Here is a 25,954-nt window from a genome sequence, read left to right on the forward strand (position 1 = left end):
TGAATGATTTCCTCAGCTATATTTGTGTTATTTTGCTCTGCTTATCTGAAACACTTCATACTATATTCTGTGAAGATCATGGAGGCAGTGGTGATTAGGCAGTTATTAATTACTGAAAATACAAGAATAATCTGGTCCAAAATCTTAAATTCATCTTTGCTCATATTTATCTGCTTTTTCATATTTCATTCACTCTAAAAATCCACTTAACCAGCATATTTCAAAACCGCATTTTTCACAAATGTTGCAAAGCCACAATAGTAACCAGATACCTGGTTCTACTAATTCTACTATTACCCCTGAGAACAAGATAAAAAATCTTGAAGAATATTAATAAAAAAACAGGTACCTGTTAAATCTTTTGCTAGATCTGGATGGTTCATAAGGCAGTGGCTAGCAAATTTCACACATTCAAGCCGAATAGGTACATGGATATCATTAAACCTGTTTTAGGAACAAACACTGTATTTAATAAATTAAGATGCATGTATAACATTATTTTATTTCATTTCCAAAGCACTGTGCCAATTTCTATATACAAAGCACTGAAACAGCGATAGTCCAAGATTGATCTTAAACTCAGAGAGACACACTCACATTTTCACGTAAGGGTAACACCTTCCCATTTCCTGTCCTTTTGTACCATGCAACCTTGTATACATACAATTAAGTTCTACGTCTTTGATTCGATTTCTAAGGGCTGCAGATTCAGTTGATGAACTGATAACTAGGATTAGACTAGAAGGTTTTGGGACATAGGGCAAAGTGCTCCAGGAACCACTATCTGCTTTTACATTTAGCTTAGGCAGCATGAAGCAACCTAACTTAAGTGAACTCAAAATAGATGTAGCTGTTTTCTAGCCCTTTTTTCTTTTCCAACTATGTCTATGCTTCTCATATATGGATGCATGAATAAAATAGATGTCCTTAATTTTACACCGATAATTTGATTGGTCTTGCAAAGTCTTATTTAAAAAGCAAACTTGGAAATATTTCCTATATCTAAAGTTCATTTATTTGCCCTTTACTAATGGAAATATCTTGCCCAACGAACACTGAAAACTCCCACAGACATAAATGACATTTACTTATGGGTAGCAGACATTGGTTTAAAAAAATATATAGATGGTCCACTGTCCACCATTTCCATAAACATCAAATATTTAAATAGTAATATGAAGACTCACATGGGTTTCACTAAAAAAATTAGTTTCCTAAATTGTCAATCCCAAACAAACTATTCTTCTTTGAACTGAATAATGTAAGGCAACATTATTAGGCTTCTACATGCATCAAATGTAACCTAAAAGGAATCTGTTTAAAGATGGACCACTTTAAAAGTACAGATGCTACCCGAGTTACGCAAACCCGACATAACCAAATCCGAGCTTACGGGAAAAGTTCCGTAAGGTAGAAATAGGAGGGGGTTTTTTGGTTTTTCTTTTGGTGTAATGGTCGGAGATATGTTTCTGACTTATGCAAAATTCGAGTTATGCAAGGCGTTCCAGAACAGAACGCCTGTGTAAGTCGGGTAGCGTCTGCAGTTAAAACTTTCAAAAAAACCAAAAACAAACAGTCTCAACAGAAGTGTATGAACATCTGAAAATACAAAATCTAGTCTCATGTTTGATTTTGATTGGAACTGTCCTATAGAACTATCCAACTTTAAATTATTTTGAAATGTAATCAAATACAAATTTAATATAAGATACTATACAAAAGGAAATCTTTTGAAAAATATCAAATGCCTTTTAAAAAGGGAATTCTTTGGAAAAAAATTAAATCTCTAAATTTTCAAAATCTCTAAACTAAAATTATCTAAATTAAATAAATTTAAATGTCCAAATCTTTAAAAATATAAATTCAAGATTGTGACAACATAGCTCTAATGTCATTTAACAGCATATATGAAAAACTTTTGCTACAATAAAGATGACATTTGAATGAAATAAAGCTATACAATAAAAAGATTTAGCATATAATTTAGAAAATAGAAATATAGAATTACACTATATTTTAATGGATTTATTACAAAATGTGACTTTACTGGTTACTTATTTTTTCAACGTTTAAAAGATGCTATAAAATGAATATTGGAGTCTTCAAATTTGTAACCTTCTTAAAACAGCCACTGTGATTAGTTGATGACAGAGAAATAACACATCTTCATTACTATTTATTTTACAATGAAGTATTTTTTGCTAGGCCCAATTAGCATCTAGTATTTTTTAAAATATAGTATGAAAATATGTTTGATAGTGTCTTCAAAGAGAATTTCAGGCAAAACAACACTTCTACATTTAAAATTTTCTAAAATTTTTATCTGTAGAAAATTTCCCTTAATACTGGTATTTTATCATTTTAATATGATATAATATTATTTGCAGTATAAACTATAGCCCACTTGCATTAATCTACAGGGATTAGCACTGACCCAACATCAGGTACGCTTTCACTACAGTCTTTATACCAATATTTTTAAACACAGCAATTATTATTCAGTAAGATACATTTTATTTTAAGCATACAGTATATAAAGTCCCAGGATATCTTAAATCTCTCAGATACTACCAATGCCATCTGATGTTATTTTGGAAGTTATAAACTCATTTCATAGTTTTATATAGAATATATAATATAATATTGACAATATTAAAATTATACAAGTGTAATTATATACAATTTTAATATTGTAAATATAAGTAAAGGAACAGGCTGGTTTATAATTAGCTCTATAGAATCACAGATGTAATATCTTTAATATTATCTGCGTCATATTTCAGAGCAAGCAGCAGAATAAAATTCTTACTTATCCATAGATTATATTTATTTTAAATAAAGGAAATTTGTAAAAGGTTGAATTATACTTCATTGTTTATCCCTGTGGGAAGGGAACTAAAACAGGGTATACCTCCCCAAGTAGCACTGCCAAAGTGGTTTGTTTTGAGATGCCAACTCTGAATCCTTTGCCCCAAACATTTTTGCTAGTAGTTTTACAACCTGCAGGCGTTCTTCATTGTCATTGCTCTGGAAAATGAACACATTTTTCAAAAATAAAAACTGTATAAATGACTTTTACATATTTATCTTACATTACATACATTTATCTTCAGACAAAATGCAGATTAAAATATACAGTTCTGGTATACAGCAATCTGTGTTTCAGAGAGATAAAATACTATTAATCATGGAGATGAAGAAATTAGTATGGAAATTAAGGAAGTTCAAATAAAGATGCAATGTAGAGTGCCCCAATAATACAAATCCGGGGAAAGAATACCAGGCTTTGTACATTATTTCAACCCTCATTAACAGTTTGCTAATATTTTGTATCTGTATTTGTTAAAAACAGTAAAAGATTTAGGCATATTTATACAACCAAACTTAGACAGATAACAAATGAGATAAAATGCAACATTAAAACACAATTTAGAATACTATCTACAAGTATACTATAAAAATGCTTTGCATATCTCCTACCGTTGATATGAGAACCCCAGCAAGAGTAAGGTTCACTACCCCTATGATTTTATGGAGTTGTTACTGAAAGCTCTTCAGCATAAATTTTCAAAAGAAACTAGTGATATGCCTCAAATTTCTGGGTGCCCAACTTGGGACATCTTGAGGCCTCATGTTCAGAAAATGATGAGCAACAAACTTAAAAAAAAAAAAATCAGGCCGCTTTAAAATAATCTCAAAACTTAGGTCCCCTAAATTGAGGCACCCAAACACACTGGTTACTTTTGAAAATTTAGGTTTTCATAATTCAACACTTCCCAAAACTACAACACTTCCTAAAAATATGCTTTGAATTGGAAATTAAATGTGCTCCTACACAGTTCAAAATGATATTCTAGCTAAATATTCTATTACTAATTTTCATTTCCACCTGCTTGAAGAACAGAACATATCCTTTCAGTTTAAAATATAATGTAGAGATGTTGTCACATTTGTTAGCTTTCCATACATTTACAATTCACCACACGACATGCATTTATTTTTGCATAAACTAAGAAAACATGAAAGTTATCCCATGGCTACACTTGCAGTTTAATGCTGCTTCTTTGCCCCTCCACAGTCATTAGCTGGGCACCCCTGGCTCTTCCCACTCTCCAAACTCCTTCCTGCTGGTATAATACAAGGGGAGTGTTGAGGCAGGAAGGTACTGTTCTACTATCATGGACATCCTTACCATATCGGTCCAACTGTTTGCCTCCTTTGGAGTTAGCTTTATCATCAAGAAATGAAGGAAAGGTGGTCTTCGTTAGCATTGCCTAATATGACTTGGTGCCCTGCTGTGGCTGGTTTGATATATTCTACATACCAAAGGTTACTGTGCGGGGAAAGCACAGAAAGTTAGGCTTGCGCCAACTTGGATGGTGTCTCCTACTTCCACCAATACCATTTTAAAGGAGTTCTGGCCACTACCAAATGTCCCAATCGGTAGGTAGGCACCACTACACTCTACAGCAGTGGCCACTAATATCACCCCCAGCTACTCAGGAACAGGCTGAAAATGTTTGCTGTGCATTTTCACAGAATTTCCAAAATCAGAAAATATTTCATATATTTACAGTGAACATGCTCAGCTCTGCAATGTATCTGTAGTTCTAAAAAATAGCCATATCCAAAATATGTTGCTTATATAAATACTGGGCATTTCACATAAGAATGGAGACAACGCTTAGGCTTGAATACCATATTTATTTGGTAACAGAATAATTAAATATATTTTACTTCTAAAATGAACAAATTAATTCCCTGGTTATGACTCCGCTTTAGTATTAGCAGGAACTGGCAACAACAGTATGATTTTATTCTGTTACAACTGCATATTTATCTGTCCATTTTTTCAGATGAGTGTTCCAGTTCCAAATCTGCCGTTCTATTACGTGGTAATAAGGGAGGTGGTGGCAATATTATCAAGAAAACTATTTTTCAGCTTCTGCTCTTTTAATCAGTTTACAGGATTATTTGTCTGTCATGGGCTTCAGTAAGTTCCAGGACTACAGCATCTTTTCCAAACTCATGGCAAGAATTTGTCTACTTGTGCGATTTCCTGCCTAACCACCTGGACAAAAAACAAAAATCCAAAGGTCTGCACAGACTAGCACTATGTGATACTTACAATCTATCTATTCTTATGTGTATATCTACTTTCCTTACAGGGAGAAAAGTCATGCATACCACCATACACGGAAGCATCACTCCTAATTATGTCATATAAATTTCAGAATCTGACTGGCACTAGCAAGCCAGATGCCAGCTCATATCAAGACTGGAAGTATTAGCGAAGAACAAATTCATATCTGGAGACCAGACCAGTTCAGCTGTACATTAGTTTTACTTAAAACAGGCATCAGTTTTATAAGAATGTATTTAGTGTTTAGACTATATGAAACGCCTATCAATTGCTACATGCTTCAGTCCCACGTTTAATGTCAGTATTCTATGCTATAAGAAAATATGTAAGTTTTGCTTTATAACTCTGAAAATGTTTGCTATTAACTTGTAAACACAGGTACAGGAATCATCTCTCTTCCCCCGCCCGCAATCCAGAAGGGCTATCAAAATCAAATGGGTCATCAAGGAACATCGTAATATAAAGGATTGATTAATGGCCCTATTGCACCTTGGAAATGCTACATGCAAGGAAGCAACTCCTGTGGGCTTGGAAGCTGAGTGAAGGAAATATAACAAAGGCTATGGTTACAGTCGAGAACTTACAGTGGCACAGCTGTAACCAATACAGCTATGCCACTGTAAGGTCTCTAGTGTAGCTGCTCTAAGGCTATGTCTACACTATCACTTTTGTCAGCGTAAAGAACGGTTACTCACCTTCTCGTAACTGTTCTTCAAAATGTGTCGTTCATGTCCATTCCAATCAGATGAGCATGCGTGCACATGCACAGCAATAGGCCTGGGCACCCCCTGGAGTCGCACCTTCATAGTGCTCAAATAGAGCCACCCCATCAGATCCTTCTTGCCAGCTACTCTGACAGAGGGGTAAGAGGGTGGGTATTGGAATGGACATGAACACCACATCTCAAAGAACAGTTACAAGAAGGTGAGTAACCGTTCTCTCTTCGAGTGCTTGTTCATGTGGATTCCAATCAGGTGATCCACAAGCCCAAATTCAAGAGGCGGGGTCAGAGTCGTCCACTGACTGGAGCACTGCTCATTCAAAGGCCGCATCATCTCTGGCCTGCTGAGTAATCGCATAGTGCATGGTGAAAGTGTGGATAGAGGACCACGTCACTGCTCTGCAGATTTCCTGAACCTGTGCCGGGAATAATGTTGAAAAAGCCTGCGCTCTGGTGGACTGCGCAGCGATCGGGAGTGCGGGAACCCCCTCCAAGTTGTAGCATTCCCAGATGCAGGATGTGATCCATGACAAAATGCATTGTGACGACACAGGCAGACCTTTCACTCTGTCTGCAATTGCTATGAATAACTGGGCTGATTTTCTGACGGCTTCGTTCTCTCAATATAAAAGACTAGCGCCCTGTGGACATCCAGAGTGGAGTGTCTTCTCCCGCTGGAATGCAGCTTAGGTAGAATACTGGGAGAAGGACGTCCTGTTTGATGTGAAACTGCGACACCACCTTTCGAAGGAAAGCAGAATGAGGTCTAAGCTGCACCTCATTCTTATAGAACACAGTATAAGGTGAATCTGAAGTTAGGGCCCTGAATTCAGACACTCTCCTGGCCAAGGTTATCACCGGCAGGAATGCCACCTTCTGAGAGAGAGAGAGAGAGAGAGAGAGAGAGAAGAGGGAGCACGTTGCCCAGGAGTCAAAAAGTGGTCCCATTAGTCTAGAAAGGACCAGGTTGAGGTCCCAGGCTGGGGCAAGTTGTTGGACGTGAGGATATAGCCTGTCGAGCCCTTCTAAAAACTGGCTGACCATAGGGTTAGCAAACACTGAGTAGACCTCCTCAGCCAGGTGAAAGGCCTAGATGGTGGCTAAATGCACCCTTATTTATGACAATAAAAGTCCCTGCTGCTTCAGACGGAGAAGGTAATCCAAAATAAGTGGCACCAGAGCCAGCATCGGGGACGAATGGTGCTGCACTGACCAGATTGAAAACGTCTTCCACTTGGCAATATAGGTGGATCTTGTGGAAGAGGACTGCCAAGAAGGACTTGTCTAACCTGTTCTGAACAGGACAGCTCCATCAGGTTCACCCATGGAGCTTCCACACCATGAGGTGAAGCAAATCGAGGTTCAGATGTTAAAGATGACCATGATCTTGCATCAGAAGGTCCAGGAAGAGTGGCAGGATGACTGAGGCTTCCACGGACATGTCTAGGAGAGATGCATAATAGTGAGGCTAGGGCCATGCTGGAGCTATCAATATAACTTGAGCTTGTTGTTCCCTCCAGAACTTAAGGAGCATCTTGTGAACAAGTGACATGGGCGGAAAGACATACAGGAGACAATCTCCCCGGTGGAGGAGGAACGCGTCTGCTCTGGAGCCCGGGCTGTGGTTCTGGAGGGAGCAGAACTGTTGGCACTTCCTGCTGTGTCGCATGACGAATAGGTCTATATGGGGAAAGCGCCACCTGTGGAAGATTGAATTCGCAACATCTGGACGAATGGACCACTCGTAGCCGTGAAATGACCTGCTGAGGTAACACACCAGCTCGTTCTGTACCCCGAGGAGGAGCGATACACTTGCAGGTGTACTGAATGTTCTACACAGAAGTCCCACAGCATGAGGCCTTCCTCGCACAGTGGAGAGAAGTGTGCGTCTCCATTTGTTGATGTAGAACATATCAGTGGTGTTGTCTGTCATGACTAATACATACTGTCCCACTAAGTATGCCCAGAAGGCCTGGCACACCAGGTGCACCACTCTCAGCTCTCTGACCATGTAGAGAGCCAGGTCTGGCTGCGGACTGGCAAAGAGGACCCCTGAGCATAACTCCTGAGGATTGAGCCACCGCAGGAGGAAGTCGAGGATCGGGCGAAGTAGGGTCACTATCCTGTCTAGGCTGTCTCTGGCTGGGCCATATACTGACATTAGCCAGGACTGAAGAGGTTGTAGTTTGAGCCCAGCATGCACCACACAGGTACAAGCCCCCATGTGTCCCAGAAGCTTCAGGCAGTTGCTTGCTGTTGTGGTGGGAAATTGTCTGAGGCCTCAAATGTTATCAGTGAAGGCCTGAAATCTCCCTTGTGGCAGGCATGCCCTGGCCTGGGTCAAGTCCAATATTGCCCCTATAAACCCTATCCTCTGGATGGGGTACAGAGTGCACTTTGCTTCATTTAAATGGAGGCCCAAGTTGAAGAAGGTGGCTCTGATAAACTTGACCTAAGCCTCCACTTGGGTCTCTGAGCGAAGCCAGTTGTCGAGGTAAGGAAACACATGAACATGGTGCCTGTGCAGAAACATGACAACAACTGCTATGCACTTGTGAAAACTCAAGGTGCTGCTGACAGGCCTAACAGAAGGACTGTGAATTGGTAGTAGGTGTTGTTCACCACGAACCTGAGTTATTTCCTGTGGGGCTGAGAAATCACAATATGAAAGTACACGTCCTCCAAGTCAAGGGCGGCATACCAATCTGCTGGATCCAATGAGGAAATGAAGGAGGCCAGAGAGACCATGCATAACTTGATTTTCTTTATAAACTTGTTGAGTTCCCGCAGGTCCAGGATGGGCCTGAGGCCGCCTTTCGCTTTTGGTATTAGGAAATACCGGGAATAAAAGCCCTTGGCCCTGTGCTCTTGAGGAACCTCCTGCACTGTCCCTAAAGATAAGAGCAACTGCACCTCTTGAATAAGGAGTTGCTTGTGAGAAGGGTACCTGAAAAGGGACGGGGAAGGGGGGGTGGAAAGGCTGGAGAGCACAGAATTGATCGTATTGAAAGGTGAACTGTCGGACTGGAAGGAGGTCACCAGTGGAGTCCCTCAAGGATCGGTTTTGGGACCGATCTTATTTAACCTTTTTATTACTGACCTTGGCACAAAGAGCGGGAATGTGCTAATAAAGTTCGCGGATGACACGAAGCTGGGGGGTATTGCTAACACGGAGAAGGACAGGGATGCTATTCAAGAAGATCTGAACCACCTTGTAAACTGGAGTAATAGAAATAGGATGAAATACAATAGTGAGAAGTGCAAGGTCATGCATTTAGGAACTAATAATAAGAATTTTGGATATACGTTGGGGGCGCATCAGTTGGAAGCGACGGAAGAAGAGAAGGACCTTGGGGTACTGGTTGATAGCAGGATGACTATGAGTCGCCAATGTGATACGGCTGTTAAAAAAGCAAATGCGATTTTGGGATGCATCAGGCGGGGTATTTCCTGCAAGGATAAGGAGGTGTTAGTACCGTTGTATACGGCGTTGGTGAGACCCCATCTGGAATACTGTGTGCAGTTCTGGTGTCCCATGTTCAAGAAGGATGAATTGAAACTGGAACAGGTTCAGAGACGGGCTACGAGGATGATCCGAGGAATGGAAAAACTGCCTTATGAAAGGAGACTCAAAGAGCTTGGCTTGTTTAGCCTGGCCAAAAGAAGGCTGAGGGGGGATATGATCGCCCTATATAAATATATCAAGGGGGTTAACGTTAGGGAGGGAGAGGAATTATTTAAGTTTAGTACTAATGTAACCACGAGGACGAATGGGTATAAACTGGATATTAGGAAGTTTAGGCTTGAAATTAGACGAAGGTTTCTGACCATTAGGGGAGTGAAGTTCTGGAATAGCCTTCCGAGGGAAGTAGTAGGGGCAAAAGACTTTCCTGGCTTTAAGACAAAGCTTGATAAATATATGGAGGGGATGTTATGATAGGATCGTTAATTTGGGCAATTGATCTTGAATTACCACCAGACAGGTCTGCTCAATGGTCTGCGGGGAGATGTTGCATGCGATGGGTACTGAGTTGCTGCGGAGAACTCCTTCTTGGGTGCTGGCTGGTGACTCTTGCCCACATGCTCAGGGTTTAGCTGATCGCCATATTTGGGGTCGGGAAGGAATTTTCCTCCAGGGCGGATTGGCAGGTGCCCTGGAGGTTTTTCGCCTTCCCCTGCAGCGTGGGGCACGGGTCGCTTGCTGGTGGTGTCTCTGCAGCTTGAGGTCTTCAAACCATTTTTGAGGATTTCAAAAACTCAATCCTGGGATAGGGGTTGTATAAAATTGGATGGGTGGGGTTCTGTGGCCTGCCTTGTGCAGGAGGTCAGACTAGATGATCAGATTGGTCCCTTCTGACCTATGAGTCTATGAGTCTATGAGTCTATGAATTGGATGGAGTATCCCCTCTCTACCATGTGGAGTACCCATCAGTCTGAGGTTATATGAGACTATGCATGGTAGAAAGGGGATAGTCAGGATGAGAAGGTAAGGCAGGGTGGATCCATTGCCAAGTATGGCACACTGTCTTTGACCATGCCTTCGAAAGGCATGCTTCGGGGCCAAAAACAGCCTCGGTTTTCCCGATCTCTGGCCAGAAAGTTGACATGATCTTCTCCTGCCACTTCTGTCATGCCTTCTGAAGCCGTCTTGGCTGTTCTGTGACCAAAACTCTGGGTAGGTTGCAAGAAGAAGTGTCTCCACTGATTGGAGTTACAGACCCTCCCCATGACCTGAGAGTGGCGCTGGAGTCCTTCAGACAATTTAGCCTTTTGTCTGTTTTCTCATAAAATAGAGTCTCACCCTCAAAAGGCATGTCCTGTATCGTTTGTTGGACTTCAAAGGGGACACTCGATACCTGGAGCCATGAGCCCCTTCTCATGCTACACCCTGGAGATCAACCTCGCCTTCTCAATCAAAGCCGAGAACTCGGTCCAGGAGTCCGAGGGGATCAACTCCATAAACTTAGCCACTGCTGAACAAATATTGTAGGCCTACCTGCTGACGATGGCCTGTTGGTTGGAAATGCAGAGTTGTAGTCCCCCCGTGGAGTTGATCCTCTGCCTGAATAGCTCAAGCTTTTTTGCATCCCTGTTCTTGGGGGAAGGGCCTTGGAAACCCTGCCTCTCTCTCTTCAGTTTGGAGCATCCACCAGAGAGTCAGTTTGTGGTTGGGTGTATAAGTGTTCATAACTCTTGGGGGGCAAAACGTACCGCCACTCATTGGGCTTGGCAGTATTATAGGGAGGCCAGAATCTGCCACAGGATCTTGGTCATGTCCATGATAGTTTTAATTAGCGGTAAGGGGCCAGAATAGGGTCTGCATTGTCCATAACTTCTTCCATCTTAATACCCAGACCCTGTGCAACCTGGCACAGCAACTGCCGCAACACCCTGGAGTCTTCCAGGGCTGGGGCAATGGTAGCGCCTGTGAGCGCCTCATCCGGGGAAGATGAGAATGAAGCCACTAAGGGAGGTGGTTGTTCCCTTCCATCCCTGCCAGAGGGATCACATCAGCCGGTGGGGACAGTGATGGGCTGAGCAGCACTGATCTTGGTGCTGAGAAGAGCACCGGCATCAACATCGCAACCCACGTTGGTGCTGGAGGCGCTCTCAGGTGCTGTGCTGCGCCGTGGTCATTGCTGGTGCCATCACAGCAGCCGGAGTTGGTGCCAAGGGCACCGCTGGCACCATGACTTGAGCCACTGACATCTTTGGTGCCAAGGGCACTGCCGTTGCTACCGATGCCGGAGGAAGCTGCTCAGCAGCTGGACGTGGAGGAACAAAGGTAGCAGACATGACTGAAGTGGCACCTGAGCGAGAGCGTTGGCTCAAACCCTGGGCATGGTAGAAAGCCCATGGAGTCCAGAAGGGTCACTGAACTGGGTTCTGCCATTGAGGGACCCATTGCCTCGGTCAGCACCTCCCATGGTGCCTGAAGGATGACCTTCTGCTCCTGCAATAGAGTGGTACGAGTCCAATTCCAACTCTGAATACAAGGACTAAGGCAGCACTGCATCTCTTGACATGGACAAATTAGATGTCTTTAAGTAACCAGGGCCTGATGAAATGCATGCTAGAATACATAAGAAGCTGACTGAGGAGATATCTGAGCCATTAGCGATTATCTTTGAAAAGTCATGGAAGACGGGTAAGATTCCAGAAGACTGGAAAAGGGCAAATATAGTGCCAATCAATGAAAAGGGAAATAAAGACAACCAGGAGAATTACAGACCAGTCAGCTTAATTTCCGTACCCAGAAAGATAATAGAGCAAATAATTAAGCAATCAGTTTGCAGATACACAGAAGATAAGGTGACAAGTAACAGTCAACATGGATTTGTCAAGAACAAATCATGTCAAACCAACCTGATAGCTGTGTTTGACAGGGTAACAAGCCTTGTGGATGGGGGGAGGAAGCAGTACACATGGTATAGCTTGATTTTAGTAAAGCTTTTGATACTGTCTCGCATGACCACCTCAAACAAACTAGGGAAATGCAACCTAGATGGAGCTACTATAAGATGGGTGCAAAACTGGTTGGAAAATCATTCCCAGAGACTAGTTATCAGTGGTTCACAGTCATGCTGGAAAGGCATAACGAGGGGTCCTACAGGGATCAGTTCTGGGTCTGGTTCTGCTCAATATCTTCATCAATGATTTAGATAATGGCATAGAGAGTACACTTAAAGTTCATGGAAAATATCAAGCTGAGAGGAGTTGCAAGTGCTTTGGAGAATAAGATTAAAATTCAAAACGACCTGGACAAACTGGAGAAATAGTCTGAAGAAAACAGCATGAAATTCAATAAGAACAAATGCAAAACACTCCACTTAGGAAGGAGCAATCAGTTGCACACATACAAAATCGGAAATGACTGCCTCAGAAAGGGTACTGTGGAAAGGGATCTGGGGTCATAGTGGACCACAAACTAAATATGAGTCAATAGTGTAGCACTGTTGCAAAAAAATGATTATTATTCTGAGATGCATTAGCAGAAATGTTGCAAGCAAGTCATGAAAAGTACTACTTCTGCTCTACTCCGCTCTGACTAGGCCTCAACTGGAGTATTGTGTCGAGTTCTGGGTGCCACATTTAAGGAAAGATGTGGACAAATTACAGGAAGAGCAACATTAAAAGGTCTAGAAAACATGACCTATGAGGGAAGATTGAAAAAACTGGGTTTGTTTAGTCTGGGAAAGAGAAGACTGAGGAGACATGATAACAGTTTTCAAGTACATAAAAGGTTGTTACAAGGAGTAGGAAAAAGAATTGTTGTTCTTAACCTCTTAGGATAGGACAAGAAGCAATGGGCTTAAATTGCAGCAAGGGACATTTAGGTTGGACATTAGGAAAAACTTAACTGTCAGGGTGGTTAAGCACTAGAATAAATTGCCTAGGGAGGCTGTGGAATCCCCATCATTGGAGATTTTTATGAACAGGTTAGACAAACACCTGTTGGGGATGGTGTAGAGAATACTTAGTCCTGCCTTGAGTGCAGGGGACTGGACTAGATGACCTCTCAAGGTCACTTCCAGTGCTATGATTCTATGATGCTAACTGAGTGTGGCCCATCACACTTCCTGAAGCACAAGGATTCCTAAAATTATCAGAGAACAACCTGTGAAACAGACCCCAAACTGGAAAAAAAACTACTGATTAACAACTATCCCCACTCCTAATGAAATTGTTAATGCTTCCTTCAGAGAAACATGCCTGTCAAAGTCATTGAAAAAAAGCAATAGCTCACCAGTCCTCAGAAAACCACTCTGTCCTTAACGCTAGCAAATTATGAAATCTCATTGGGAGCAATTCCTCCACATTAGTGAGGAGTGTAGTTAGTGCTATAAGTGACTGGATGGAGTGCTTCATAATCAGTATAAGGGACCTTGTTATCACCTCTGAGTCTTTCAGTGCCAAGCGTTTCTGAAGATGAACAAAAGGCACAGATGTTGGCATTAGGTGCTTTGTTGGTGGATACTTCAATGCTGATGGGAGAAGAGCTGCTTATGTAAATGGCGCTGAGACTGTTCAAATATCAATTGGCACCAAACCGGCCCTTGAACTGCCTCCTGGCTTGGACCTACTCCGTGTCAGTGAGGGAGATCTACATCTTCCAATCACTCTGGGAAGAACGCTCCTTCTCCCCCTTTCGCCTGACGACTGAGCTAAGGAGAATTTGGAGGCTCTTGCTGACTCCACAATTGAGTAGTAAGACTTTTTCACCAATCATTGGCTGTGGAGCTTAGGGTGGACCTATGGCTTACCACCACCACCATTATCTGGTCCAGTCTCCTTCCCCTAGAGCTCAGGAGAGGCTCTCATCGATCTTTCCACAAGGAAGAATTTAAGGGCTGATTCCCTTGCTTTGTGTCCTCTTTTGAAACAAGTGGCATATTGTGAAGCAAATATGCTGGACAAGTGCTCAAAAGGCAGAAGGGGCACTTAGTGTCCATAGTTAATGGGGACAGTTGTCTTGTAGGTTGGACAGGATTTAAATCCTGGAGACTTTGACTCTGCTGTATCAATTCTATATAGAAGTTTATACTGTACTCATCACCGTAGCATCAGCACCTTCCAGTACTACATTAAGCAATGTGACTTCACATCTGTCACATATTGTTTGTTCTCTCATCCTCTCCCCTTGACCTCTGGTTTATGACTCCGGTTGACCCTCTAGGTTCTGGCATTCAGCTTCTGTATGTCCAGTACTGACCCTCAGCTCATTTTCTGGACTCTACACATTGTGGCCCCAACTCTAACTGACAGGCCAAATTCTCACTTTCCCTATTAGGCCTGACTATCAACAGCATGGTCAGCAATAGGATAGTGGTGAGGTTTGTAATGGTTCTTAGTTCCTGAGAAAGATCATTCCCAGTCTCAACTTTCCCTGAGGGCAGTCTCTGTCTCACACACATACAAGCTATGCTCTTATTGTTGAACATTCCATTCTATCAGAGGAGCATAGTTAATAACCACTTTCTTAGTCCCAGAGTTTTAAATGATCTTTTAGATATTCAGAGTAATTCAAAAATAAGGACTGAGACCTTGAAATCCTATAGGAAGCCAGAGTAGAGAGCAGATGACAATTCTGATGTGTTTGTAGTAGACTGTGTTTCTGCACCGTTTTGAACAAGTTAGTTTTTCTTAAGTGCTGAAGGCTTCATGCCTAGGTATACTATAATCCAGGCAAGAGGTGACAAAGGCATAAATAACAGAGACCAGATCCTCATGCACCAGAATGGGATGGAGATCCCTACCAAGCAAGGATGGTAGAAACTGTTACATGTGTGTGTGTGGGGGGGTCCACTATAAGCAGAGAATACAAGAGTACTCTTAGATTATGGGTGTGAATCTTCAACCAGTGAAGACTGCACCATCGCTGCAAGTTCTTCAAAGTACCTTCCCCTCTTATCCACCAACATCACCTCCGTCCTGCTTGGGTTCTGCTTCAGCCAGTTCTTCATCCAAGATCAAATCTCATGCAAGCACTATAATTTATTGAAATCATATGCAACACCAATTAGTATGCCACTAGACAAACTGTTTGCGATCACTGGTGGGGCACCAGCAATGATGGGCAGCACCAATGGATTCATTGCACTCTGCAAGAAGAATGAATCCTTTCCAAAAACTTTGTTTTATCATTGCATTATCCACCAAGAAGCTTTGTTCTTTCTTTTCAACACATTATGAATGTCATTATTAAAATAATTAACTATTCGAGCAAAACCTTTGCACCACAGACTTTTGAAGGCCCTGTTGGAAGATGTTGATGATAAACAATCTGATCTTATCTTGCACACAGAAGTACGATGGCTGAGCAAAGGTAAAGTTCTTGCATGTTTTTTAAGCCTAACTGAAGAGATCAAAGAATTTCTGTAAGTCCACAAATCAGAACTTCGAGAAACTAGAAGACTCCAGCTAGTTAATGGACTTGGCTTTTCTTGCTGACATCACTGACAAATTGAACATTTTAAATCTTGAGTTCCAGGGAAAAGAAACATGTGGCTCAAATGATAGGTTCTGTAAAATCATTCAAAGCAAAACTGATTGTGGATGTCACATATGAAGACAAAGACTCTCGTACATTTCGCAAGTATGAAGAAAATGGTATGTGAAAGTGATTTTAACCCATCACCATCTGTTATCCACATTAGAACAATTCTGGAACAATCTGAAAAGAGATTTCAGCAGTTTATCATCGAGCCTCTAGTTGCCCTTCCTGTGAATCCTCTTACTTGCCAAATAGAGGTAACAGAAATGGCTACATCAATTGCAAGTCTCATTCAAGTAAAAACAAAAAAGACATGGAACTGGAGACTTTGGACCTTCAAAATGATACTGTTCTAAAATCCTGCGCAACAGATGAACATTTTTGGAATGTGGTTGACCGAAAAGCTTCCTGCCTTAAAAAATGTAGCATACAAAATAAAATCTTATTTCAGTTCCACTTATCTATGCAAAGTTCTGTTTTCAACAATGAGCATCATAAAATCAAAATACAGATCTCAGCTTACAGATGCTCATCTTAACAATTGCTTACGAATGGGAATATCATCCTATTCTCCCAACTACGAAAAACTGGCTGAAGAAGTGCAGTGCCAAAAATCATACTGAGTTTATCAGAAAAGCCACGTGAATTAATTATACCTATTTTCCATTAAGTGCTGATGAGAGCATATGATTAACTTGTTTAACTTTCTTTCATATTTGTTTGTTTATTGAAATCCAGATACAACTAACTATACAAAGCATATTTTTAATTAACCATAACTGGCTGTCGATGTTAAAGTAAGAATAATAACTATATTTGGACCAGCAGTTCAACAATGTTTTACTTTTTTTAAATAAATAAGATGAAAACTGTTTATGATATTTATTTTGTAAAAAACTCCTTAATTTTTCTTACAGGTAGATAAAAAGCAAATTCATATGGTAAGGTGAAAGGGCAATCGCCGAATAATTTAATTAATACCTTTTACATGTAAAATTACCTTCTTTATCTTATGGATTCATATATTATGTAATGGTAAATATGATGGTTTTCATATTATTTAAATGTTCAAATGCAAAATAAGCCTTGAAAAACTGTTGGCTCCCACCATACTCTTCTGAAAACATGAATGTGCTATTGGCCACAAAAAGGTTGGGGACCACTGACATAGCAACTATTCAATGCTATCAAAACAGTCAATTTCACAGTAATCAAACTGCACGCTGGGGACCACTGTCGAACACCAACTATTTCCAGGTGACCCTCAGAGGTCCATCTATGAGAGTCTGTATCTGTCAAACAGTGAGTCTACCTGCTAACTGTAGCCCAGTACAGTCACCTTGGCCTCCTTCATGACTTTTCATGCCCTACTTCGTTGGGAGTTATTTTTTATGTAAATTCAGCCATGACCAAATTTGAAAATGACACCAACACTGGAAACGTGCAAACATAGCAAAGGACAAAACCAATTTGCAAATTACCCTGGACAAATTAAAGCAGTATGGGCTGTAAATTAGGAAAGATGCAGTGATAATGAATACAAAGGAAAACACTCAGATACAAAATTGAGGACTAGAGCGGGGTAGGATGCAAGAAGAAAAATCAAATGAACAAATATAAAATGGGGAATAACTGAGCAGGTAGTGGCACTACCGAAAAGGATCTGGGGTTACAGTGGATCGTAAACCAAGTCAGTCAACAATGTGATGCTATTGCAAAAAAGACAAATGTCATTTCAGGATGTATTCACAGGATAGTTATATGTAAGACATGGGAGGCAATTGGTCTGTTCTACTTGGTACTATTGAAGCTTCAGCCGGAGTAGTGTGTCCAGTTTTGGGTACTACTCTAAGAAAGAAGTGACCAAATTAGAGAGGGGGCGAAGAGAGCAACAAACACAATAAAAGATTTAGAAAACCTGACCTGTGAGAAAAAAATTGAAGTAACAGGGCATGTTTAACCTAGATAAGAGAAGATGGGAGTCACTTCATAGTTTTCACAGATTTAAAATGATTGTTATGAGGATGGTTATCAAATTGTTTTCCAAGGGTAGGACAAGTAGGGAGATTTAGGCTAGATATTAGGAAAAGCTTTTTAACCACACTTCTAGCCCGATACAATGCGACCCGATATAACATGGGTTCATATACAACGCGGTAAAACTCTGACCTGCTGCGCTGAGCAGCATGTTAAGGGTGCCGGGCCAGGCCGGCGTTGAGGGATTCAATAAGGAGCAGAGGGTCTCGGGAACAGTTAGGGCCCCCTCCCCACCCCAGGGTCTGGTGGGCAGGAGCTGTGGGAGGGCACTTTTGGGGGCCTGCAGTCCCAGAGTGGCCCGGGGGATTAGCAGGGGGCCAGGAGCAGCCCGCTCTGCTTCCTCCCTCCTCCCCTGCACTTACCAGCGGCAGCAGAAGTGGAGCAGCCTGGCCCCAGCCCGCTCCGCTCTGTCAGCTCCCAGCCGCAGCGTTCTGTTTCCTGCCACAGGTAAGTGTGGAGGGCATCCTTTCCCCAACCTCCCCACACTCACCGGCAGCAGGAAGCGGAGCAGCCCAGCCCCAGTCTGCTCCACTCTGCCACCTCCCAGCCATGGCGCTCCACTTCCCACTGCAGGTGAATGCACGACCTTTCCCCAACCACCCCCCAGCAACATGGCTGGGGCCGGGGCAACAAAAGCAGAGCATGCTGGGGCCACGTTGCTCCACTTTCCACTGCAGGTGAAAGCAGGGGGCATCCTTTCCCCAGCCTCCCCACACGCGCCAATGGTGGGCAGCAGAGTGCTGCGGCTGGGAGCTGGTGGAGTGGAGCAGACTGGGGCCAGGCTGCTCTGCTTCCCACCGCTGCGTGCCTGTCAGAGGTGGGGGAGTGGACAGGAGTCAGAACAGTCAGGAGACGGGGGGTTGGGTAGGGGATGGGTTCCTGGGGGTGATTAGGGATGGGGGTCTGTGGAGGCGGTGGTCAGGGAACAAGGAATGGGGGGAGGAGGGCAAAGCAAGTTTTATATAACACGGTCTCATCTATAACACAGTGAGATTTTTTTGTCTCCCAAGAACTGCGTTATATCAAGGTAGCGATGTATATGGACAGTTAAGCACTGGAACAGTTTACATGGGGAAGCTGTGGAATCCCCATCAACGGAGATTTTTAAGACCAGATTAGACAAAAACCTATGGTCTAGATTCCAGATATATTAAACCTGCCTCAGTTCTGGGAGGTTGACATGATGCTCTCTTGAGGTCCCTTCTAACCCTACATTTTTATGATAAATGAAGCAGCAACACACTGTACTAAAGCCAGTTTATTTACAGTTAATTATTTGATGTTCATCTTATTTTCCTAATTTTTTCTTATATTACTTACATTATTAAACATAACATTTACATTGTGGTAATACCCAAAGGTCCTATCAAGATTAAGGCTCCATTCTGCTAGGTACTGTACAAATACTGATAGGAAGGTGATTCTGGCCCTGTAGGGTTTACATAAGGCATAAATAGATGAAAAGCAGGATATAAAATACAACCAAATATAATGATGAGTTACCATTATTGTACTGTTGGGTTTGTTTTTATTTTTATATGGGGCAGGAATGCAGGCATTAGTAAGAGTCATGAAGGAAATGTGATATGATATAGTGAGAGGAAGGAAAAGAAGAACAAGTCTCTGCTGCGTGGACAACTGTCCCATAAGCGACAACAACAACTGCCACACAGAAGGTAGGGAATCAAGATTGAGGAGAAATTGTTTATCATAAGAAGTGGGCAATCATAAGAAAAATTTGAAATCTAATGCTTTAGAAAAAGGTGAATGGAAGAGTGCATATATCTTCAAAAACAGTGGATGAACCTGATATCAAGCATTCTAGTGTGCCTGCTCAATAAACACCAACATGTAAGAACAAACCATCATAGTACAGATTTTGTATATTTTCTCTCTCTCTATATATATAGCAAATTTGTTCAAAAATTTAGACACCTAAAATTTTTGAAGAGTCATGTTAATCAAAATTTGACTGTTTCTAAAATCAATCACCTAACAGTATCTCTTAAAATCAGTAATACAAACCAGTGTATAAGCACAACATACACAAACACCTCCACTTCCTTAAAAATCCTAGAGACTAACAAAATGACATTTAACACTACAGAAAAAGTTTCAAGGGAATGTGAAGGCTTTTAGAAATTACATATCTGAATACAGATATTTACACGGGGGTGGTTTGTAGCGTTAGAGAAAACGCTAGAAAGAAGGGACCATTACTAAATGAGGATGATGATTTATATACAGCTAAGATATTGAACTCCCTTTCAAACAGAAAAAAATTTGCAAACTTGGTAAACCATGAAACCAAACCCAAAAATGATCTGTGGACATATATTTTGGAGTCCTGAGCTCAATTTTCAGCTCCACCAAAAGCTTCTGTGTGACCACGTCATTCAGTGTATTAACATTCGCCATCAACAATGGGTCAAATTCTTCCCAGCTGGGTTTCACCAGCCTGAAAAGACATATGTCCAAAGCACACAGTTTGTAGCTCAAAATATTTCCAATATCACTTAACACTCCTCACAAGGAGCAATACTGACTGAAGTAGAGAAGACAAAGGGCCAGAGTCTCCAGTCCACTAAGTTCACTTTTCTCCATGAAAGCAGTGCAAGGAGAACTTAAGCCAACCAGATCTCCCACAGAATTCTCTCCGAGTAGTGGGAATCTCCGTTAGCATAAAGACGGAATAGGTAGCATAGCTATCTGTATGCCAGCTGCCATCACCCATAACCACAGAGAGGAGTGGGTGCTGAAGGTAGGTGGTAATGTGAAGGAGACACAGCCCTCTACACACTGTTGTCCAAAGGTATAAGTTAGAGAAGGCCCCCTATTGCTCTGTCATCAGTGCTGGGCCTCTGACAAGGAGCTGCAAATGGCTCCCTGTGGCTGTCCCTTCTCCACTACATCCAAGCACAGCCACAGAAACAGTTAAGCCAAAATCTTTCCGATTTTATCTACAAGTGAACATGACATTTCCTCACAAAATGATGCGGAGGAGGGAAGTTGTATTAATTTAGTTTTTATTAACCACACTATCTACTAAATGAAACATACAGTAGTCTACTTGAGACTTGTCTACATGAGAAAGATGTATGGTCTAACCAGGGGTAGGCAACCTATGGCACGTGTGCCGAAGGTGGCACGCGAGCTGATTTTTATTGGCACTCACACTGTCCAAGTCCTGGCCACCCGTCTGGGGAGCTCTGCATTTTAATTTAATTTTAAAATGACGCTTCTTAAACATTTTAAAAACCTTATTTACTTTATATACAACAATAGTTTAGCTATATATTATAGATTTATAGAAAGAGACCTTCTAAAAACGTTAAAATGTATTACTGGTACGCGAAATCTTAAATTAAAGTGAATAAATGAAGACTCAGCACATCATTTCTGAAAGGTTGCCGACCCCTTGTCTAAGCTAAGGTGTGATTTAAATTTACTTTAGTTACACTGGTACCAAAGGCTGCATGGCCACTTATTTCAGTTTAAACCAGACTTATGTCAATTTAGTTTAAGTTTACTGGGAACAGGTTTAAGCTAACCTGAAAACCATTCTTAAATCAAAATAAGTGTGTCCACACAGGGTTTACACCAGTATAATAAAATCAATTTAAAAAAACATGAACTAAATATGTTATAGTAATAGGTAAAAAACATACATAGGTCATTTTTAAGTTGGTGTGCTTTTAAGTCTTAAAAAGGAACGCAACTTTTAAATTGTGTGTAGGTCGTCTGGGTGCGCATCCATATAGTTAATTCATCTGGACTAATTCCTTCCTAGCCATACTTAAAGCATGGGACTTATTGCTTTGTATACATCAACACTCCAAATTAGCCTTCTTAGGATCCATTCCAAGGCTCACTATACACTGGGTGATAAAGTACAAAGAAAGTTTATTTAGGAAGGCCTGATTATGATCTATATAATTTCATCTTAAACTGACGGTATGCCATTGCTTTCTCCAGAGAATAAAAAGATCTTAGAAAAGAGAACTTCCTTCAATCTGTAAAACTGGATATTCAATTTTAGGAATAAACTCCACATTAATTACAAGAACCACCTTCTACTTGCAAAGTATACAATGTTAAGGTTCAACAGATAATGCCCTTAGTTCAGATATCCTCGACAAGATGATGACTAAAAAAAAAAAAAAAAGAAAAAAAAAGTTATTTTCATTGACACTTCAGAGGTTCTAAATTGGTGCTTAGTGAGTATTCAGGAAAACGTTCACCTATGGCTGTGTTCTATGATTTTTTTGAGTAAAAATTGGACATGCACACTACACAATTTTCTGATACATGGATGAACGCCTGTTGACACACAAATGCTGAAATATAGCCTCCATCAGAACTTAAATTTGGGGCTTTAAAATCCTTAGTAAGCCCATTTTGAAGAAATTAAAACAAGCGTTGACCTTGGCACTTATAGGAAAAAATATCCTGGCTTTTACATCAAAATTTGAATTGAGACCAAGTTATAGAATATGTTGATGCATTCCTTGATACTAGTAATTTGGCAAGACTAACATGTTAATAGCCTCGATTTTTTTAACTCTCCTTTCAAAATTGAAGCAGCTACATTTACGGTCGGTGTACACACAGACTAGCCCCTCAAATCATGAAACGTCTCCTAAAACTGATTTATTTACTTGGGTGCAAGTCTTTCTTTGACACATTTTGGAATATATGTGGATTAGCTAAATTGATTTTAGCTACTTTTATTCCAAATAAGTGTCCAGGGACAAACTTGCATTGAAAATAATTAATCTGGTTTTAATTCACACCTTGTTATTTCAGTGCAAGTTTGTACACAGCCCCTTTGCATCTTGATGTTAAATGAGTCCATATGACAACAACAGGTATTTTCTGCAATGGAAGTAGATGAGCAGGCCAGCTGACATATTGCCTACATCACAGAAATGAGGTTGCCTTGAACAGGGAGGGGAAATTAGAAGCATAATTGATTTCTCCTTCCTGATCTTCTGAATCAGGCTGGATTGACATAGCACTAACACAGAACTGGACACAAAATTGCCCATAAACTCTTCCTTGACACATGGGAGACTGAATGGAAAATCTAAGCCCAGTCTTCTGGCCAACGCTACAGGACCAAGACCTGGTGAGAGGATCCGAGCCACTTGGAGAGCACAGCAAAACAACCTCATCCTCAAAAATAATTAAATTTCTGAACTTTACATCAATAACTATGAGCCATTATTGTGCATATTCTTGAGGGCTGCAAGGAATGGCAATGCAGGGAACTTCTTTGAGAGAAACTGAATTAATTTGCATCAGCATATAGTGGTTGTTGCAATGGAGCCTCTGCTCTGATCGATTAGAATATAAACTCTTTAGCAAGGTTCTCCAACAAGTTAGGTTTAGCACAGTATGCCCATTCCTCTTGAATAACATTCTCTACAGACAGCTGTAGGACACTGGTGTTTTAGATGCAGATGAAAAATATTTCTGAGTTGTCTAAGCCTTAATATTTTCCTCCTCTTATTTCTCTTCCTTTGTCAAACTGTTAAAGGAAAAGATCTAGACTGGTAATTAACCACGTGAGTAGAGTTTTAAAACCATTTTTAACTGAAGATGTCTTACCCTCTCTCCTCCTAAGGTTTCTGCCCAGCATAAGATCACTGGCCTTCCAGAAGGAGAGGAAAATATTCTTTCCCTTTTTAAATCTCAATGACTTTTTCTTAGAATTTGATGACCTATAAAATTTCAGTTTATGTTATTGGCTATTTAAATATAAAGAACAGGATAAGGGAGAAGCTCTGGTGTTTTCTTTTTGATCTGCAGAATACCACATATTTTATCAATGTATCTGGGGGCTAGTTCCTCCACTAATATGGAATTAAAATTAAAGGAAAAGATAACGAGTCTTTAGTTTTAATGGAATCTTGGATATCTTTGCTTTTTCTCAAAAGCAGTCTTCCTGGCCTTGGATTTCTTTTTCTTCAAATCAGCATCTGCCTGCGAGTATGTCTACACTGTAATTAAAAAACACACAGCTGGCCCGTGCCAGCAGACTCAGACTTGCGTGGCCCAGGCTAAGGGGCTGTTGACCTGCACTGTAGACGTTCAGGCTCAGGCTGGAGCCTGGGCTCTAGGACCCTCAGAAGTGGGAGGATTCCAGAGCTCGGGATACAGCCTGAGCCCAAATGACTAAACCAGGGGTAGATAACCTATGGCACAGGTGCCTATGGTGGCAGGCAAGCTGCTTTTCAGTGGCACTCACACTGCCCGGGTCCTGGCCACTGGTCTGAGGGGGCTCTACATTTTAATTTAATTTTAAATGATGCTTCTTAAACATTTTAAAAACCTTATTTACTTTACATACAATAGTTTAATTATATATTAGAGACTTATAGAAAGACACCTCCTAAAAACGTTCAAATGTATTACTGGCAAGCAAAATCTTAAATTGGAGTGAATAAATGAAGACTCAGCACACCACTTCTGAACGGTTACCGACCCCTGGACTACAGCGTAAACAAACAGTGAGATCACACTCACCTCTCACAAGTGCCGCCTGTCCAAGTGCATGTGCTACACTCTGATTGTGGTGGGTCTTCGGTGGCTCAGCCTTCCAGCCAGAGTTACACACTGTTTGTATGTAAAATAGGGGAAACTGTCCAAAAGAAGGGCCTATCCCAGTACCTTCAGTTGGCCTTTCTTTCTCTGTCGCCCTCCCTGGGCTCCAGCCCTAAATTAGTCCAGCAGTCTTCAAAATGGCTTTGGCTCTGGCATTGAGCTATCCTCTAGGGCTCCCTCCCTAAAGACAATGTCCTCTCTCCTGCTGGGCCACTAGAAGAGTTCAGTTCCCTTTTGGAGTGCACAGTTCAAGCCACTTTCCTAGTGGCTGGTGTGGGGAACCCAAGCCCTCTACTCTAGGTCCCAGCCCAGGGGCCCTAAAGATAGCAGCTGTCCACCATGTCCCTTTAACTGAGATGCATTGCCGCTACGATTCCCTCAGCCACTTCCCTGTAGCCCCAGTACTTTCTTCACCCTTATGTCAGGGCCTTGTCTCGGTTGAGTCCCAGCCGCCACTCAGAGCTCCTTCTCCCTCCTCCAGATCCCTGCCAGCACTGCTCTGTCCAAGGTCCTGTAGCTCCCTCAGCCAGCTAGGCACACCACCTACACTCCAATTCCAGCAAGAAACTGATCTCACTCTGTCTCTGCAGTTCTTCTTATACTAGCCTGGTGGGCCCTGATTGGCTGCTCCCTGCAGCCCCTTTCTGATTGGTTGTGTGGGATATTGCCACTCTAAGCAGCTTGAAGGATCCTCTCCACTGCCTTTTTCTGGGGCCTGCTCTGGCAAGCTCACAAGGCCTCCAGCATGGGGCCTCGGAGCCTGGTCCACCCCACCCACACAGCCCCTTAGCCAGAGTCAGCTGGCACAGCCTGCCACAGCTGTCTAATTGTATTGTACACATATCGTCAAAGGAGTCAAAGAAAGGGCTTTCCATATTTACTGGGGACAGAGGAGATTCCTTATGCTCACACTCTCAGTTTCATTTTTTCTGAAGGACACAAAGCTTGGTCTTCAGTGATCTAGCTCCTGGGAGATGAAAGTTCCTGATTCAGGAAGGCAGAGGGGGAATAGGCAATGACAAAAGGTCAACATAGCCGCCGGCTGTGGCTGGAAAGGCAAGTCCAATCATCTTCTTGCCCTTTGGGATATATCTTTGGCTACTGCTACTTTGGCAGGACTCTTTCTCAGTTAAGGTATATTACCACTAGCTTCCCCCTCTCAGTCTGAATTTCTGGTCCAGGATGGCTTCTTTCTTGTTTTGTCAGCTCATTGCTTTGAGGAAGAGTGTGACTGTTCCTTTCAGACACTTCCATCAGAAGAGAAGAAGAATAGCAGCTTTAACCTTTGCTTCTCCTTAAGCTCATCAGACATTACCAGGCTCTCATACTTAACACACTGGAATGGGAAGACCTGATTAGCCTACCTACAGCTGTGGATTGTGGGCTTGTCAAGGACAGAGACACTCCTGTTCTGTTCTGGTCTCTTTCCTAAGCTAAGAATTGGTTGAAGACC

General features: G+C 41.8%; 2 protein-coding genes across 4 annotated transcripts in view; one reads left to right on the forward strand and one right to left on the reverse strand.

Moving 5' to 3' along the window:
• Positions 1 to 25,954, forward strand: part of N4BP2L2 (NEDD4 binding protein 2 like 2) — a 479,674-nt gene that overhangs the window by 202,632 nt on the left and 251,088 nt on the right. The gene's annotated exons all lie outside the window — the stretch shown is intronic.
• The window catches only part of PDS5B (PDS5 cohesin associated factor B), a 265,724-nt gene that overhangs the window by 124,634 nt on the left and 115,136 nt on the right, over positions 1 to 25,954 (reverse strand). For all 3 annotated transcript variants that reach the window (XM_050937113.1, XM_050937114.1, XM_050937115.1), the window contains 2 exons: positions 2,912 to 3,027; positions 350 to 444 (listed from right to left, as the gene is read on the reverse strand). In XM_050937113.1, coding sequence (XP_050793070.1) covers positions 350 to 444; positions 2,912 to 3,027 — 211 coding nt within the window. The remainder of the gene's footprint in view (positions 1 to 349; positions 445 to 2,911; positions 3,028 to 25,954) is intronic.

Source organism: Gopherus flavomarginatus, chromosome 1, assembly GCF_025201925.1.
Source record: "Gopherus flavomarginatus isolate rGopFla2 chromosome 1, rGopFla2.mat.asm, whole genome shotgun sequence".
Lineage (NCBI taxonomy): Eukaryota > Metazoa > Chordata > Testudines > Testudinidae > Gopherus > Gopherus flavomarginatus.